Below are 18,538 nucleotides of genomic sequence, written 5' to 3'. Positions count from 1 at the left end.
TATATATATAGTTTCTTCGGCGTTTTAATTGAATGCTTAAAAAATAATCCAACCTTTGCGGTCCACTGCTGTAACGATGGGCTTAATGTTCGTAAGCTGCTTATCACAACGAATTTCGTTCATTGTCATTAAAGGTGTTGAGGTGTTTACGTTATTAATTTACTTAGACTGTTTACTGCAGCGGTTTCATTGGATTCAATATTATTATATTATTTTAATACGTGCCTTTTGTTCGTCCGTTATCCGCGGTGGGATCCATGGAGCTGCCATTTAATCGATACGCATTTACGTGTATTATATTTACGATTAATAATAATTAGTTTATAGGTCGTATCAATGTGTAAATAATGTTATGTTTTGTAATTAAATATTTTTAAACGTCGAAAAATGTTAAATTAGTCGTTTAACAATCAACTAGGTAGTTAATTAGGTAGTTACAAATCAGCATTTTCTTTTGGTCTCCGATCGTTCCTCTACAGATCAAACTTTACTTTTATCGTTTATTCTCATAACACCAATTACAGTGTAGGAATAATCCAGTTGACCGTATAATCTTGTTCTGACCTCATTAGCTGATAGTTGTGTTAATTGTGGTTCACACTACACCGTGTCGTGTAAAATAATCACGGCTACCACAGTTACCAAATGATACCGCATAGTTGAATTTATTCAACTTTTGACCGTGTGGTTACATTTATGATCGGAAAAGTGATAACTAAAAACAAATGAATAATTTTAAGTTCAGAAGTTGATTATATTCAGCTATGGTATCGTTTTGGTTACTGTGGTATCGTGTGATTATTTACACGACACGGTGTAGTGTGAACCCGGCTTTAGAGTTAATCTATTATATCTTATCTATATCTTCACAAAGGTCAATAATTGATGGTTCAATTCATGCTCCTACTCTGCTCTCGTAAGTGAACTCTAAAATTCCTGTTCGTTCCACAAGGTCTAGTTCCATAGACGCAATTAGTGGGGGACTTGGGAGCTTAGCTCCTTAGTTTTATCCGTAGCTCCTATCGAGTTCCATTTGTTCTTCATAAGCATAGTACCAATACCAGGACTTGAAACCGTTATTAATTTAATCGGTTACCGCGTTAGCAGTAACCGAAATTTTTTGGATACCAGTTACCGGTTTTATACCGGTCCTGTTGTTAGTGGTAACCAATTACCGGTACTATATTCAAAATTACAAGTTACCGTCAAGGGATAACCGTTACCAAAAAATGTCGGTTACTGGTGACCGATTAAATACCGGTTTTCTAAAAAAAAATTGTACTACACCTTTGTACCCCTATACTTAGTACAATATTCGTGTTGTTATAGAAATCAAGCTATTTTTAGATTATACCCAAAAGTACTGAAAGGTAAAGTGGAAATCCCCAAAAGTACCGGGCGGTAAAGTGGAAATCCCCAAAAGTACCGGGTGGTAAAATGGAAATTCCCAAGAGTACTGAGCTCAGATGTCACGCGTATTCTCTGAACAGACACTAAAATCTATACTACGGTCTTCATATAACATAAACTTTTGGTTACATCTTATATTCATATTATAACCTCCTTGCATGACGCGTAAACATTTTTCTTTCATGAAATTGTTTTTGTATAATAATTTGGTTGTTGCATAGATCCCCGCATAATGCATTACCTTTGCCTTTACCTCTGCCTTGATTACATTTTTTATTCTTATTTTATTTTAATATATTAATTATTATTTATCAGGACTTGAAACCGTTATTAATTTAATATTAATTTGAAAATTTTTTGGATACTGGTTTTATACCGGTCCTGTTGTTAGTGGTAACCAATTACCGGTACTATATTCAAAATTACAAGTTACCGTTAAGTGATAACCGCTACCAAAAAATGTCGGTTACCGGTGACCGATTAAATACCGGTTTTCTAAAAAAAAATTGTACTACACCTTTGTACCCGTATACTTAATACAATATTAGTGTTGTTATAGGAATCAAGCTATTTTTAGATTTCCCAGTACAATATACGATGAGGAAGACCGGGATTATCGACTATCGAGTACCGTCATTACCAACCAACGATATTTGATGTTATAGGTGTAGGTAGGAAATAGAAATGTAGAATACCAATTATTTGAATTATTATTACAAGAATTAATACTAGGGAAAAAAACGAAGATATAATTGTATGATTTAAGAATAGTTTTAAGAAGTTATTATTTATTAAACCATTAGTAGCGACGAGCGTATAATCATTTATGTATCTTAAATAAATTAAACATAATATTATTATAGTTCATACGTAATGGTAGTCAGTATTTATAAATACCGGTGATCGGTTCTTAACCGGTTAAAACATATTACGTTATCATAACGTTTTATGTTAGCTGAAAAATTGTCACGGTAACCGGTAACCAATAACCGGGAGTACAAATAGGTTTGTAATAACGGTAACCGATTATAGGTGCCCCAAAATTCCGTGAAATTACCGGTTTTCGGTAAAAACCGGTAACCGGTTTCAAGCCCTAACCAATACTATGGTAGAAACTAGCCGATCGCGGGTAACGAGGACTCCACATATTTTAGTGAATTTTAATATTATATCAAAGAATAATATTTTGGCTTTGTAGCATTATATTATTTTGTATTATATATTGTGTAGTTTAGTTGTAATCTCTGTTATTATTATCCTAGTTTTCTATGTCCAAATTATATTTATTATTTATTGTATCGTGTAAGTTACTGTATTATTGGGCCTCCACCTGTTATATAATATTATATATAAAATAAATCAAACAATGATGCGTTTGTGAAATGTGCATTCTACATTATCTATTTAGTTTGTAATTATTACCAACTATTAAGGATTGTGCTTAACACATTAAATTTCTTAGTTGATTGTGCATAATTATTGTATTATAATAGTAGTCTAATAAGTTTAATTGTTATGTAAACAAATATGTGTTTTGTGATCAATTTTACAATTTGGCGTCATGGCCGTTTAAAAATGGTAATAAATAAAAATCGCGCAGGAAAATTAGACGACAAATTCAGTGTAGGTAAAAATTGAAATCATTATTTATAGGTAGGGCTTAAAACTTATTTTTGATTCTGATTTTGAATACCCGTTAAAACCGCTAAAAACCGAAACCGAAAACTAAATCGAAAAAAATCAATACCAATAACCGAAACGCAAATCGAAATAAGAAAAAATATTTACGGTTTCAAGTCCTATCTATAGGTACTTAGATTTACTCACAGAACCGGATAATGCGTTTCGTTGCAAGACATATTTAGTAATAGAACTGGTGAACCAATTAATAACATATATTAATATGATATAAGAAAGATACCCGTCGTCAAACTATAATATATAGTTGAAGCTACTGGACAGCTTAAAATAAATTTTGAAATTCTATAATCTGATTTCGACCATAATATTTAATATACTTTAAGCGTTATCAGAAGCTGTGTGTATATACCTATTATAGGTACATCGTATTGTGATTATTTTATTATATTGTTATTATTATATATTGTTGTATTGTTCGGTACTCGCATCGTTCATAATAATAATAGCAGAGACGTATTATATTGCTCCGCAGCCGTGTGGTGGTAGTTATATATATATATTGTTGCTTAAACGTCAAACTGCACGCATGTATGATATGTTGAGATACGTCTCAAACGTTAAACCGTCCACAGAAAAAAAGATACACGTATCAGATTTGACTTTAAAAAATAGTGTAGAAAATAATAATAATAGTAATAATAATAACAACAACAACGAAAACAAAACAAAAGAACGACACTGCAGCAGTAATATCATCCGATAGCTGGCAATATGTCATAACGCGGAGACGTGGAGTATAAATTGTTCTTTTCAAGTGTGGTGAAGATATATACATTATTTGATCTCGGCGTGTTTGCTTTCCTCCCTCGGTTTTCGTTACATTGCCCCCCCGGGATTTTGTTATTAGACGGTTGCAATTGCACACACACACACATCCACACACATACCCAACCCCCACACCCATCCACACGCACACATGCACATACGTGTAATACGCCGTCGCACATATCTAATAATAATAATAATAATAATAATAATAATAATATATACGTTGTAGGTACTCACATAATATACAGGCATGATAGATTTATCTTGCATAATAATATGTCGTTTGACGCACACACAATACGTATGCGTATTTATTGTAATTTCCAAGATTATAATTTTTTGTCGTCACGGGTAAGGTATACGTAGTAGGTACCTATATGTATAGGTCGTAGTGGATGACGAAATAAGATAATATTCGCGACTCGGTGCTGGTTTTGTTTGGTTCCTTTTTTTTCAACATATTATAAGTAAGGTACATATTATTATATATTTTGTACGTCAAAAAAACAAAAAAACAAATCATAATAAATGACTTTTTTTGTCGACGGTAACGCGATATTATCGTGGTAGGTAGTTGTTATTATACTGCGGTGCATGATGTACCTACCTATATAATAATATAATAGGAGACAAAGTGGATTTCATCCGATGTGTCGCGCTCCCGAAGGCTGACAACTGCAAACACACACACACTCACAAAAATGATAATATTATATCATACGTACAATAATAAGAATAATAATTATTAAAGTGATTACTTACGATTTGGCCCGGGGAAAGCGGCGTAGGAGGTACTACCTCGTACAATATATTATTATATTATATTACCATAAAATGTACCTGTATTACGCTCCCTTGGCATATTAATGATAACAATAATATAATATACCCCTGCTACGATTACACACATATTATACAACCCGTAGACTTGCACACCCCACGACCCAGGGTCGTCGCTTGTGTGCGCGTATTGGTATGTACCACGTTTAGATAGGTGTATGCGAAATACAAAAAAAATAAGAAACAAAAGTTAGTCGTCTTATTATTTCCTCCTGTACCCATACGAGCGCGCGTTTTTTGTAGTATGTCGCGTTTTCAATTTTACGACGTCTTGAGACGCGTGTTTTATTTTTATTTATTTTTTACCGAGGAGACCACCCCCACCCTCACCAAAGTACCATGGCCGCGACACTTGGTAAAAGTGGGCTCGGTAACAAAAATATATATGTGCATGTAATGTGCAGGTATATATCAAATATTCCTCGTAAAATATAACATTTTTTTTTCTGGGTGGATAAAAATGACTTACATACCACGTATGTGTGTGTATGCGCGTATATAATATTATTACCCATGTATGTATCAACTCACTTCGTAGACGATTTAATTTTTTTTCTAAAACGTCTTATTATGAGACTACGTTACCTTGTATGGTCTGTATATGATGCACGGAAATACACGCATGACTATGACAAATCGTATACACCTAAAAGCACGTTTTATGTTGTGTGTGATGGAAAATGTAATGTTAATAGTGATATAATACTAACTAGGGCTCAGAATGTAATTCTATAAGAAATTGCTTTTATGCCCTACAAATTTAAAATAATATGCAATCACAAAATGTCCTTGGTTTTTTTTTAATTCAAACAAGTTTTGAACAAGTTCGATTTTTACGATTTATATGGATCCGATCGAAAAATTATGATTGAAAATAATAATAATCCATTAGGTAAAAACCTTGTTGGTGTGTTACAAAGTCAATTTTACTTTCTTGATTTTTAACCAAGTGAGTATGGTAATTGAAATGAAAAAAGTCTAAATTTTGAAAACTTCAAGAATTTGTGTTAAGTAGGAAAATAATAAAAATGCAACTTCGTAATGATGAGTAGGTGGTTTTAGGACATCTCGGCGAAAGAGATTACGGCAAAACTTTTTCGGCGAATGGGTTTATTGGCAAACGAATATATCGGCGAAATTACATTAAACACAAATATTTAAATAAGTTGGTGGTCATCATGTATCAATTTGGAAGATGTTTGAAGGTCTACAAAGGGAGGTTGGGCTAGCTAAATTAAAAATAGCACACGTTGAGGCTGGCAAAGAAGAAAAGCAGAAATTAAAATGGACAAGAACCACAGAAAATATAAAAACGAAGGTGGAAAATTATTCAAACCAAGACATAATACCATATTTAAAAAATTTGGCATACAATATTGACTTTTAATTTTTTAGTATTATTTATTATTTTTATTATTCATATTTATATTATTTTTATTGACTAAATTATTGAATTAATAATGTGGACTTAAACATTTTTACAAAGTAATTATCAGTGTATTTAAAAAATCATAATGTATGACAAAAATGTACCATCTATTTATTGTAATATAATTAAAGTCTTATATATAAATTAAATAGAACTATAATACATTATGATAAATGAGCATGCCCATACATCGGAGTCAGCATTCGCCACTGGTAATTATTATATATATATGGTCCTAGGACGTCTCTTTTTATTAAGTTATTATTGAATTATATAATATGGAATTTAAATTTTTTAATTTCCGGTTATGTTTTGTGGTTTTGCCAATATATCCAATCACCGATATAACCGTTCACCTGTATATCCATTCGCCGAAATGTCTTTCGCCAAAATGAATTTCGCCGAATTGACCGGTTACCTGAGTAGGTGGGTAATTTAGCTAGCTTTAATATAAAATATTAATAAGAAAGATTTGATATCACACCCAAGCGGTATAACCACTTGAATCCATAAAAACGTCGGCTTGAAAAATTCCAAAATTTCTATTTTTTAACTTTTCTCCTAAACTATGATAGCTAGAAAGTTGGTTCATAACTCATTAAAAAGGGATTATCAAGTAGATACTAAATGTAGATTTTTAAAAAAGGATTTTTAAAAAATTCGCTAGATTTTCATTTAGCAAGATAGATTTCCAAAACTGGAGAACGGATTTTGTTGTTTGGGGTCTTGCTAGATTCACATTGGCTAGGATATGTGCAGTGAAGATTTTTTAGAACTTTATCTCCAATCGTTAATTCACTACAAAGCTGTAAAGCTGAAAAACATCAAAAAACGCCCAATAAAATTTGTTTTAATTTTTTTAAATGTTCTGTAATGAATCAACTATTTAAGATAAAGTTCTGAAAATCTTCACTGCACTTCTCCTAACCAATGTAAATGTAACAAGACCCCAAACATTGAAATCCACTCTCCGGTTTCGCGTTTTTTTTAAGTAAACATATTTTTATAACATTTGTGAAAACCCAGATTTTAGTGTTGGTTTTCCTAACACACCAGAAATACTAAAAAAAAAAACCTTAAAATTTAAAGTAATAAATTATACCAAATAAAAACGTGTTATCCTGATTCAAAAGTACACAAAATATGTAGGTACCTATGTTAACCCTTTCACTGCCGCCGACGTACTATTACGTCGAAACGCATTACACCACCCACTGCCGCCGACGTACTATTACGTTCTAATCAATTAAAATATTTTGGAAAACTTAATCAGTGCGGGAAAAAGTTCATTATCTAGATAAGAAAATAACAAATTTAATGATATGAAAATCTCGTTTCTACCTTCATTTCTCTGGTTTTTGTAGTTAATTTAATTTTGTATTGCAAGTAGTGCATCCCAAAATGTGGTAAAATATTATTGCGCGCACGTGTCATGCTTTATCAACAGTCACACATATTATAAATGTAATATAAAAGCATAATATATTTATATTATACAAAAGTGTATAACATTACATAATAAATATTAATTGTTTGAATATGGTGTTTTATGTTGATTTCATTTCTAATAGCCGGTAATTACCTCATTTTGGGAAACCATGGCATACATTTCTTAAAACTTGAATTACTAAGTCAATAATGATTTTTGAGTTTTTTGAACTTTATAGGTTGGTTTGTTACATCTTTCAAAATATTAAAAGTACCTATGAAAAAAAAAAAAAAGTCAAATTTATGTGGCAGGGACATGTTACAGAGTACAAATCGTCTGGCAGTGAAAGGGTTAAAAACTTATAAGACGAGCATCGCGTAACTTCGGATAACAATACAAAGTACATAGAAATATCAGCCCTTGTCATCGTCGACATACTATAGTGTTATATAATAGAGGTAGTGACAAGATTTTTGTATATAAATATTATATTTTTTACAATCATTTTGTGTTGATAAACTTCCTAGATTCACTGATCTATATATTTTATATATATATTATATAATCAAATGTGTCTTGACTGCAGAATAATTGATCAACGCAATTTGCATGGTACCTTTGTACTTTTATGTAAGGGCGCACTATGCAAAGATTTTCTAGAATGTACATTATAAAAAGAGGCGATTACACAAGGATTTTGATGTTCACAATGGAAATCGAATTTTTTTATCAAATTGTTCTAGTGGTATCCGTAAAGTTTATAGAGTAGTTCTACCACGTTAAAAATTTAACCAAGTATGTTATATTTAGAGATGTAAGATGCGGTATTTTTTTTGTAATACTGTATTAATATACTGTAGTATTACACCATTATAAATTATACCATATAGAACCTTGCAGTTAAACCTTAAATAATATTATCGGAAATTGAACACAGGTGTTAAACTACGGTATATTATGACCAGTTTTAAAATGGCTAATAACTGCTGAAAACATTTAAAAAACTTGAATAGTATAAACATTTTTTTAAAGTAAATTAATGTTTAATGTCGTGCTACTAATGTCCTGATATATCTAGTGACTAGAAATAATTTAAATTTAAAATAATGTACAGTATGCATAGTTCATAATTTATATTCTTTAATATTAAATAGTTATATGTTGTCGATTCCACAACATTGTAATATTCAATAATGTACAAACATCCCTACATCGTTAAGAATATCTATGTTTTTGTTTCAGATATTCTCGGATGATTTCATCTGCGGCTATGTTACCATCAATTTTGGCGGTCGGAATTTTTCTACAAACGCTCATACCAGGTAAGACTACGACCATTATACTAATACACTTGTAGAATCGTTTTTTTTTATGAATATTTCATAATCACGGGTAAAAAAACAATATTGGTGTATTATATATCATGGTGTTGATTTAAACGGAAGACCGTGAAAAAAAAAAACGTTTTCGTATAAAGCACATCTTGGATAAAAAAAATCAAACAAGCTCGCATTTTATTAAAATATAGGTAACCATAAATATTATGTTATTACAAGTAACCTCGAACGTTCCGTTTTGTTTCGATATAGTTTGTTTTCAATGTTGGTGCGTGTAAATAAAATGTCAATTATTTATGTGCGAACATTACGTTAAATCTGAATTTACTCCGATTTGCCGTCTCTCTAATCTGTTTTCCGAATCCCTCACGTTTTCCAGTATTGTCACGTACAAAAAATCCTTTCCACATCATTACCCTGTTCAAAAAATAATACATTTAATCGTTTAAACTATCCATGGTCTTATCGTCCTTCTAGTCGCCGTGACGAATACTATTATATGTTAATAGATCGAACCAAATAACGAATACAATTATTGCTGCACTCCACTGCAAGCTGTGTTGTAATAGGTATTTACATTACTAAATTCGCGACGGTTCGCGTTTTAACCGATGTAAACTGCGTATTGTGTAGCCTAAATAGGCTTTAGCGATTTCACTCCATTCAAAATCGTAGCTCACGGCGTTTTTACTTAAGTACGTCTAAACGGATATATTTTACTGTTCAATATTATTCTGTTGGGAGTTACTGAATATTGTCATCCCTCGTATTATTATACCCTTTTAGTGTTGGACGATTTTCGGGAACGTTACTTGACGGGAATTCCCTGCGATTCTCGAGAATGACCGTGAATATCCACAAAGTACCTATCAGTTATAGGTGCGTCTAATTACCGTGACAATTTCCCCGGTTTGGCCGTTTTTCTTTTCGACGTGACGAAAACCATTATAATATTAATATTATGCTAATAGATCAAACTGAACGGATAGGTACAATTATTAGTGCACTTCACTACAAGCTGTTGTAGTAGGTATTTGCATTGTAATATTCGTGAAGATTAGAGTTTTAATCGATGTAAACTGTATTGTATTACCACATAATATAAGTACCTATCTATATATAGACTATATAGCGATTTCACGCGACTTAAAATCAGATCTTACGCGGTGTTTTTACGAGAGAACGTCTAAAAGGATATATTTTACTATTCAATATTAATCTGTTAGTTTTGCGAGTTTCTAAATTATTGCTTTCCATCGTGCTGTGGCTATTATAGAGTTGGACGATTTCCAGGAGCCTAACTTGGTGGGAGTTTCCTTTAATGCTGTAGAATGACCGCAAATATGGAAAATTTAACACTACCCAATCAATTTCTATTTATTTAACGTTATGTCCTCTAATGTAATATCTTAAGAAGTATACATTTTCGTTCATCAAAATGTAATTAATACAAATAGATATTTCTATTATAAGTGAAAAACAAAATAAGTCTTAATTTTCTTTTAGGAACTATAGTTTAATCTCATATTATAGTCACCACATAAACAATTATTAGCATATCCCAATCGACATGTTACGTCCACACAATTTACCATTGATAAGGTTTATGGGGTGTAATGAATAGGTTAATAATACAATTATTGGTCCACTATGGACTGTTGTAGTAGGTATTTGCATTACAATATTTGCGACGATTAGCGTTTTAATCGATGAAACTGATTGTATTACCGGGCATGAACCAATTGCGCCTAAAACAAAATTTGTGTTTTAGGGTCAGTCTACCAATTGCGCCTCTTATATTTTACGGTTAGTACACCAATTGCGCTCTTTATATTTTACGGTCAATATACCAATTGCGCTTGTATTCAAATTAACCTAGCGGCTACCTTCAGATATAAAAATATTGTTGTTCGATCTAATTCCATTAACATCAACATAAAAACACCAAAATTCTTAAATATTAAAAACGTTTTTATTGATCAATAATTGATTACTGGTTATAATATTATATTTTATAACAGTATCGGGAATTTTATCAAACGTCGTGTTATTATTATTGTAAAAATGTTTAAATGTGAATTATAATACTCCCAAAAATCATTTATTTGTTCATATATATGTTTACTATTTTTATAATTACAATTTAATTTTGAATAATTGACGATCAAACTTGTGATCAGTGTACCTATTCGTTTATTTTTATTATATTTATAATTACAACTAACTAATAAGTTTTCCTTATCCTATATTATTTTATTGTTTAATTTGAAATAAACTTATTTATTTATTAATATTATATTATGTAGACATTTGATACTTGGCGTACTTACCAGAAAATATTTTTTTAAATCAGCATGTTATTATTGACCAAATGTATTATTTTACTGTAGCCCTGCTATTAATATAGCCATCTTATTACTTTATGATTTAACCACCTATTATTTTATTTTAGTTTAGGCCTTAGGGTCAACACGTGACTAATATGTCATGAGTTAAGTGCTGCCCTTAATTCATGTGTGGTAAGTAGTGCTAAGGTAATACAATTAACAGAAATATTATAACCTATTATACAGAAAAACCAAAAATAAGGAACTTCACATAGTTTGTTTTAAGAAATTACGGGTCGACATTTTTACAGTCGGCATAAATTATATTTCAGTCATCAAATACTTGATCTCAACCCCCCGTAAAAATCGTATAACTCCGGTCGAGCATTTATTATATAATTATGTAAATATACTCGGTAGCTTGGTACCTACTATCGTAGTACTGATAGTAGATAAGTGGCTGCCAAGATATTATAGTTGCAGGTCGCAGACAAATTTGTTTGATGTTGTAGTCGTGGTTGATAATAAATAAAAGACAGTTGTTGTTTTATTGTGAATTTTATTATATTGTTGATAATTTTCTAAGTCCAAAATATTGTTGTACAGAGTGGCGTGAAGGTGCTTGCACTAATGGGTGGTAGTACACGTCTGAAAACAGGCCGATTCGGGCTCCCTTTTATATGAAGTTCCCCGTACCCCTTGCCTATAGCTACTGTATCTCGGCTCACGGATGTGATGTGTGTGACCATCGTTCCGGCCCACGTATTTTATGACTTCCTTATATTTCTACGTATTGCTAAAAATGCTAATCTATGATTCAATTGAATAATCATTCTACTCTTTTATATTTCTATATTGAACATCGTCGCGTACAGCGTTGCAATTAAAATAACCATTATTTTATATTTTTATATTTGAATATTGTCGTTCACAGGACTCCCCGAGTAATTATATTATTCAGTGAGCCTGCCTTCTTATGCTAAACAGTAGGAAATCCTATTTCCGTTTCTAATATCCGATTTATGCCGAATTACAGTATAGCTAATTTATAGTATAGTATAATTACTATTATATTACAATGATGTTGTTAAGTAGTAACTTGCTTACTACAATTATAACTGACTAATAAGTTTTCCTTAGGTAGTGTAAAATGTATAAGCGCAATTGGTCTATCGACCCTAAACATTTTAGAGCGCAATTGGTATATGAAAAGGTAATTTTAAGCGCAATTGGTAAACTCCCGTATTACCATCTATAAGTACCTATATATAGACTTTAGCTCGGACTTTAGCGATTTCATGCGATTTCATGCGATTTCAAATCGTAGCTCACGGTGTTTTTATAAGAAACTTTTTAACGGATATATTTAAAAGTTTAATATTATTCTAAAAGTAGCTACTAAATTATTATCTCCCGTATTAAAGGGTTGAATAATTTCCGGGAAGGTAACAGACTCAGAATTTCCTCCTGAAATATTGCTCGGGAATAACCGTGAATATCGAAAATACCCAATCAATGACAATTTGTTAATCATTATTTTATCTAATCACATACCTCAATAAATTAGATATTAACATTTTTGATCATCAAAATAAATATATAATTTACGTAGTACGAAATTTAAAATTTGATCTCTCAATAGTACCAATTTTCTACTATAAACTAGCTCTTAGAAAATTGATGATCAGAGCATTTTATTTACTATAAAAAAGTGTCATTTAGACATTAGACACAACAAAAGTAAAATAAAAAAAAACACAGTGTAATTAAATAAATACTTACATTCTTCGCTCCACTCAGAATATAAAAATATTTATTTTTATTGTTTTATATTCCTGGGAACGATCCCGTTCCCGTAAGTTTCTAGGAATTTTCGAGAATATTCCCGAGTCCAAAAGTTTCCAGAAGTACCAATCCTAAACCTAGGTTTTCAAAATGTCAAATTAAAAATATTGTCACTTTGGTCGACCGAACATCAACGGATAGAACGTAACACTTGACACGATCGCATAAAAGTGTTCAATAATTTATTTTTCTCGTTTGATTATTGAATTTTGTGTTTTATGTTTTTTCACTCATTTTACAATCGAGTAACAATATGATGAAGCAGTAGACTAAATTTTTAAATTTTAAATATTCAATATTATAATCTACTTTACATATTATGTTGTTGGCTCATAGGCGCAACTAGCTCAAATATTTTTGAGCTGAAGTCTCACAAATAATAACCATACTGGGGGTATTCGCTGCATACTTCCCTCCTCTCATAGTATACTTACATATTGTATCATAGGTGCCAGGTAATCAAAACTTGTGTATTGTTATAAATATTATTTTTATTTTAGATTTTGAGCGGAGCGAGGAAGCTAATGGCTTTAAAATGGTGTTCATTTTTTTTTTTTTTTTTATATCCTGTATACAAAATTTCTAATAGATAGAGTGCTTCGATTTCAATATATTATAGTACATTATCTTTCAACAAATTTGATCAAGATGGTACTTTAGAGAAGTAGTTTTTCGATTTTTTCAATAGTTATTTAATGTTACGAGAAAAACTACTGACAAATTACGAAAAACCGCTTAAAATGTGATTTTAATTTCTAACGATTTGTTTATCATCGTAGCAAAGAATAAAAAATTATAATATTATAATAACAATTCTACTTAAAGGCTATAATAAATAATAAAAATTTAAAAAATCCAGACTGATAAACCGTCTCCGCTCAGAATCGTTTTTCTTATACAATGATATTATATCATTGAATTCAAATTTTAAACCATCCATTACAGTGACCCTCTTGTAACCTACTGTACAGCAGAGCGACATCCATTCACCCGATTTTTTTTTAACAATATTTGATAATGACAAACAAATAAATTTCAAAATTCTAAATGCATACCAACTTTGGCGATTGTTCATTGTTTGGCGATTTCACGATTTTTTCCGTGATGTTGATGGAATTGTCTTTGTCGTCGTTGGATTTGGCGTCGGTGGCTTTGGCGTCGGTAGCTTTGGCGTCATTGGCTCTGGAGTTTTTGGCCTCCTTTTTCTATTCGGTGACGTTTTTCTGAAACTTTTCTGTCGACCTACAACAAAACCAATCATGAGTCCTGTAACCAGACCTGCACTAAACCGATACATTGTCTTGCTGGCAAGTTGCAAATTCAATATTATTGTATTTTTAACCGGATGATGTTAAAATGTAAAAAAAAAAATTGTTTACAATAAATGAATAGTGTTTTATACGCGTTGTATTGATTTATATTTTTGTTTATTGGTAGAAAACGTTATAATAAACATACATCATAAACAGGTGGCCTACATAATACTATTTTGTTAACGTAGTTTAAAGTTTAAAATACAATGTTCAATAATGAACATCACTTAATATACAGAAGGTCCTAGATTAGGTCTTAGATTCAGTAAAATTCGTTTAAGATTTGACTCTAATAGAAAATGCATGGTTTTATCTCACGAAAAACGATTGACTAGAAATACGGCAAGAAACAGAGGGTAGTTGCCGATAGGGGTCTTGCAACAATCACTTGAACGCGTGTTGTGCAATATACGCCCCATTGTTTCTGTGTCGTTTAACCGGCTACAATATTTAAAATATAGGTACCTACTATAAGAATAATATTTATTATTTCATTAAATGATATTTCAGTAATATTCAAAACAATTTAATAAAAGAAGTACGTAATATTTAATAGTTAAAAAGGCAACATTTTTATTTTTGTTATCTAGAAACGTAATTGACCTAAAAGTATAATATGCATAAGATATAGACTCGATTCCATTTCCCCTTCATTTTTTTCAGGAATAGTACATTTTTATTTGTGGCTTATATTCTAAAACATTGATAAATGTGCACGTGAAGACTTGGTGTCGTTTTTTAGTCAGTCAGCCAAACAAATTTCCCTTCAGGCCAACTTCAGATGCATTCATAAGTTTTACACGGCCGTTGCAGAATCGTAAGTTAAACATCTGATTTTACCGGTACCCTCCATTATCGATCCGATAACAGCCCATTGTCAATCGCCTATATAGATGTCAATAGGTTGTCTGTCACTGGTGATCGTAGCTAGTGACAAGGTCTAAAGGTGGTTCCGAATAGTATTTCATTTTTATTTATACAGATTAAGTAGACTATAGAAATGTTGTTTACTTAAGTACAATGCGATTTCACTATTAACTCCGTGTTGTTTTTGTATTACTTTATTGAGTCAGTTTCGATGAATAATTTGGTATCGTTGGATTTGACCGGTTATTCGCACATTTACAACTAATTTTGCACACTCTTCATTATATTGATCTAACCATGGTACCTGATACCATTACTAAAATAAACGTTACTCGTAATATAATTTGTGTAGGCATTATACTATTCATTTTTGGTCTTAACGTTAATATCGCTGAATATAAATGAATTTACGATGGATTGAATCATGTTTTTAAGCGTTGTATTTATTTGTGTATTGCTAGATAAAAATATAATAATTAATCTACATCATAAACAGGTGACCAACAAAATACTATTACGTTTACGTCGTTAATGTTTAAAATACAATTTTGAAAATCAAAATGGTACTAACTTACACAAACGTTTTATATTTAGTAAAATTCATTCAAAATTTCACTTTGACAGAAAATTAATCGTTTATATCCCGAGAAATGATTGACTAAAAATACGATAAGAAACAGAGACTGGTAAGCCAGTAGAGGTCAACAATTAGTGGTGGACTGAAAGTACTTTGACCCAACTAGAAAAGATTTTAGCGGCCCGAAATCTAAATATATTTGTCTAATATTTTCAAAAAATTCCCAAAAATATTCGTGCCTCAAGATTGTATATTACGTAAAAGTGAATCATTCGAAGTGAATATATTATTGTTTACAATTGCAAATTAGCAATTTTGTATCGTTGATTATACAAATTAGTAAATAATATTTTTTCTTTATTGAAAGTATAGATAGCATAAAAAGGCCTTGGTGGATTTCTCCCATCTTACACCTATTCAGGCCACTGTCAACAATCATTTGACCACTTCTTATACCTTGTACATTCTACACCCCATTGCTTAATCGGCTACAGCATTTTACTGTAACAACAATATTTATTATTCATTAATGGATATTTCAGTAATTTTCAAAAATATTTAACAAAAAAATACGGAATATTCAACAGTTAAATTTTTTTATTAACTCTGCAAAGTAATAAAGTTATAAGTATAATATAATGTATGTATGTACTGCAATAGATATAAATTTGATCCCATTTTCTCTTAATTTTCTTCAGGAATAGTACGTTGTTTTTTGTTGTTTCTTTTGCAAAAGTTTTACACAATAAGTGTGTGTGTAGGCTGGTGTTTATTTTGAGTTAGTCTTGCAACAAAACAAACTTTTCTTCAGGATGGTATCAGATGCATTTATAAGATTTTAATGGATTACACAGAATCGTAAGTTTTATACCTGGTTTTACCTATGCACGTAATTATTGCTCTAGGGTATAGAGAGTCGAGCCTCGCGACGTACGATTGGTGCAATATATTTTTAACCGAATTCAACGGCGATAATGGTGATTTTAAATAGGGGAATGTTTAACAAAAATATGAAATTATGTTAAAATATGCAAATAATGTCAAATATTATGTAAAAATATGTAATATTGTAGTATCCATCATAGCTTAACATATTCAGATAGATCTGAAACATATTTCTACACAAGAATCATTCGATTACCATCACTCATGATAAATATTATGTCAACTCGGTAATAAATTAATAACATTGCTATACCTATTATTGATATTAAATTATCTTAAACCGACCAACCACATCGGTTTATCTGAAATAAGAGACAACGTACATTAAAGATATCTTCAAACTTTTATGTGTCGTGTCTTAGCAATATCAGATAACAATGAGGTTAATGTTTTCTACACTGATCACAATTTGTTAACATTTTAAAGTTTTTATGACTTCGCCGGAAAGCTGATACGCTGATAAGACTATATTTACATAATTTTTTTTTCAAAAATTTGATTACCCTAGTAAATGTAAGTACATGTATACTTTAAAAATATTCGACCACATGATTATTGAAATCGATACAGGCAATCCGACATTTTTAAGCGCATTTATTTTTCAAACGAAAGCGACATCCTGTCAAAATTATTAGCTTTCTTTTAATATTCACCATTTAACCCGATATTTTATATTTACAATTTTACATATAAGAATTAGTGCATAAAATAAACTACTTACTTAAATATATGCTAATAGTATTAATGATAATTATAAGAACATGTAAATTAAAATGAATTTTTCATCGTTCCGAAAATATTATGTCGGTGATATTCGTATATACAATTTCAATTTTGATTACATTCAAATGATACCCCCACAGTATTTAGAGAAATAATATATTGTCATTCAGCGAAATAAAGCTATTAAAAGCAATGAACAGACTTCTTATCGGAACCATAATATTTTATGATTTAGTGACCTAACCTTAATTACTTATCTTAGGTGGTGGTCATTTAAATGCCCAATAAAACAATACTGCGGACACATTTCAAATGTTTAGCACGTTTATATTAATAATAATAATGTAAATTTATTTAAATAATGTAAACTGCAACAAACACAAATATTAAATTTGCGGTACAATTAGAACTCATCGTGTCATTAGTATCAGCTCTGTATATTATATTATATATCTACTCGCAATTTTATTTCGCACTGTGTAGTAGATAATATTTCACACTGAATCAGTACGCCTGAGGTGCACTTGATGTCTTAAATTGTCTTAGATTATATGTAGAGGAGTGAGCAAAAAAGTTAGGGAGCCCCAGCTTCCCACGCTATTTGTGACTACTGCATAGTACGCTCTGTTTCCATCTTTGAGAAAAGACACCCTAAAAAAAAATATATTTATGTATATTACCATAAGGTTTTCAGTTTTATATAGACACTTCACGTTTCATACATCCCATAGTTGCAGTCCATTTAGATATTATACTAGCTGCAGTGTTTGTATGAAATATAATGGTTTCGAGAATACAATTATTGTTCCGATATTACGATTGAATAATACACGTAGGGTTGCACAATAATCGCATTAGATATTATCCTGGGAGAAGGGCCCTTCAACCTGTAAACGCAGTATAATACCTAATATAATATTATGATAATATGTTATGGGTTAAGTTTGCGTTTAAAATGTTAAAGCCGCTGTGTGACGAGTACAATATAATATATTATATTAATTGTGCGCAAAGTGAGCCAGACTTG

The 18,538-nt window shown here is 30.9% G+C and overlaps 1 protein-coding gene across 2 annotated transcripts in view; it reads left to right on the top strand.

Annotated features, from left to right (window-relative positions):
• Positions 1 to 18,538, top strand: part of LOC132935438 (carbonic anhydrase-related protein 10) — a 283,615-nt gene that overhangs the window by 33,778 nt on the left and 231,299 nt on the right. For both annotated transcript variants that reach the window (XM_061001986.1, XM_061001984.1), the window contains exon 2: positions 8,820 to 8,899. In XM_061001986.1, the coding sequence (XP_060857969.1) occupies positions 8,830 to 8,899 (70 nt within the window). In that variant the 5' untranslated portion in view covers positions 8,820 to 8,829. The remainder of the gene's footprint in view (positions 1 to 8,819; positions 8,900 to 18,538) is intronic.

The sequence above is a fragment of the Metopolophium dirhodum genome, chromosome 1 (genome assembly GCF_019925205.1).
Source record: "Metopolophium dirhodum isolate CAU chromosome 1, ASM1992520v1, whole genome shotgun sequence".
Classification (NCBI taxonomy): domain Eukaryota; kingdom Metazoa; phylum Arthropoda; class Insecta; order Hemiptera; family Aphididae; genus Metopolophium; species Metopolophium dirhodum.
This window is presented reverse-complemented; position numbering and strand designations above follow the sequence as displayed.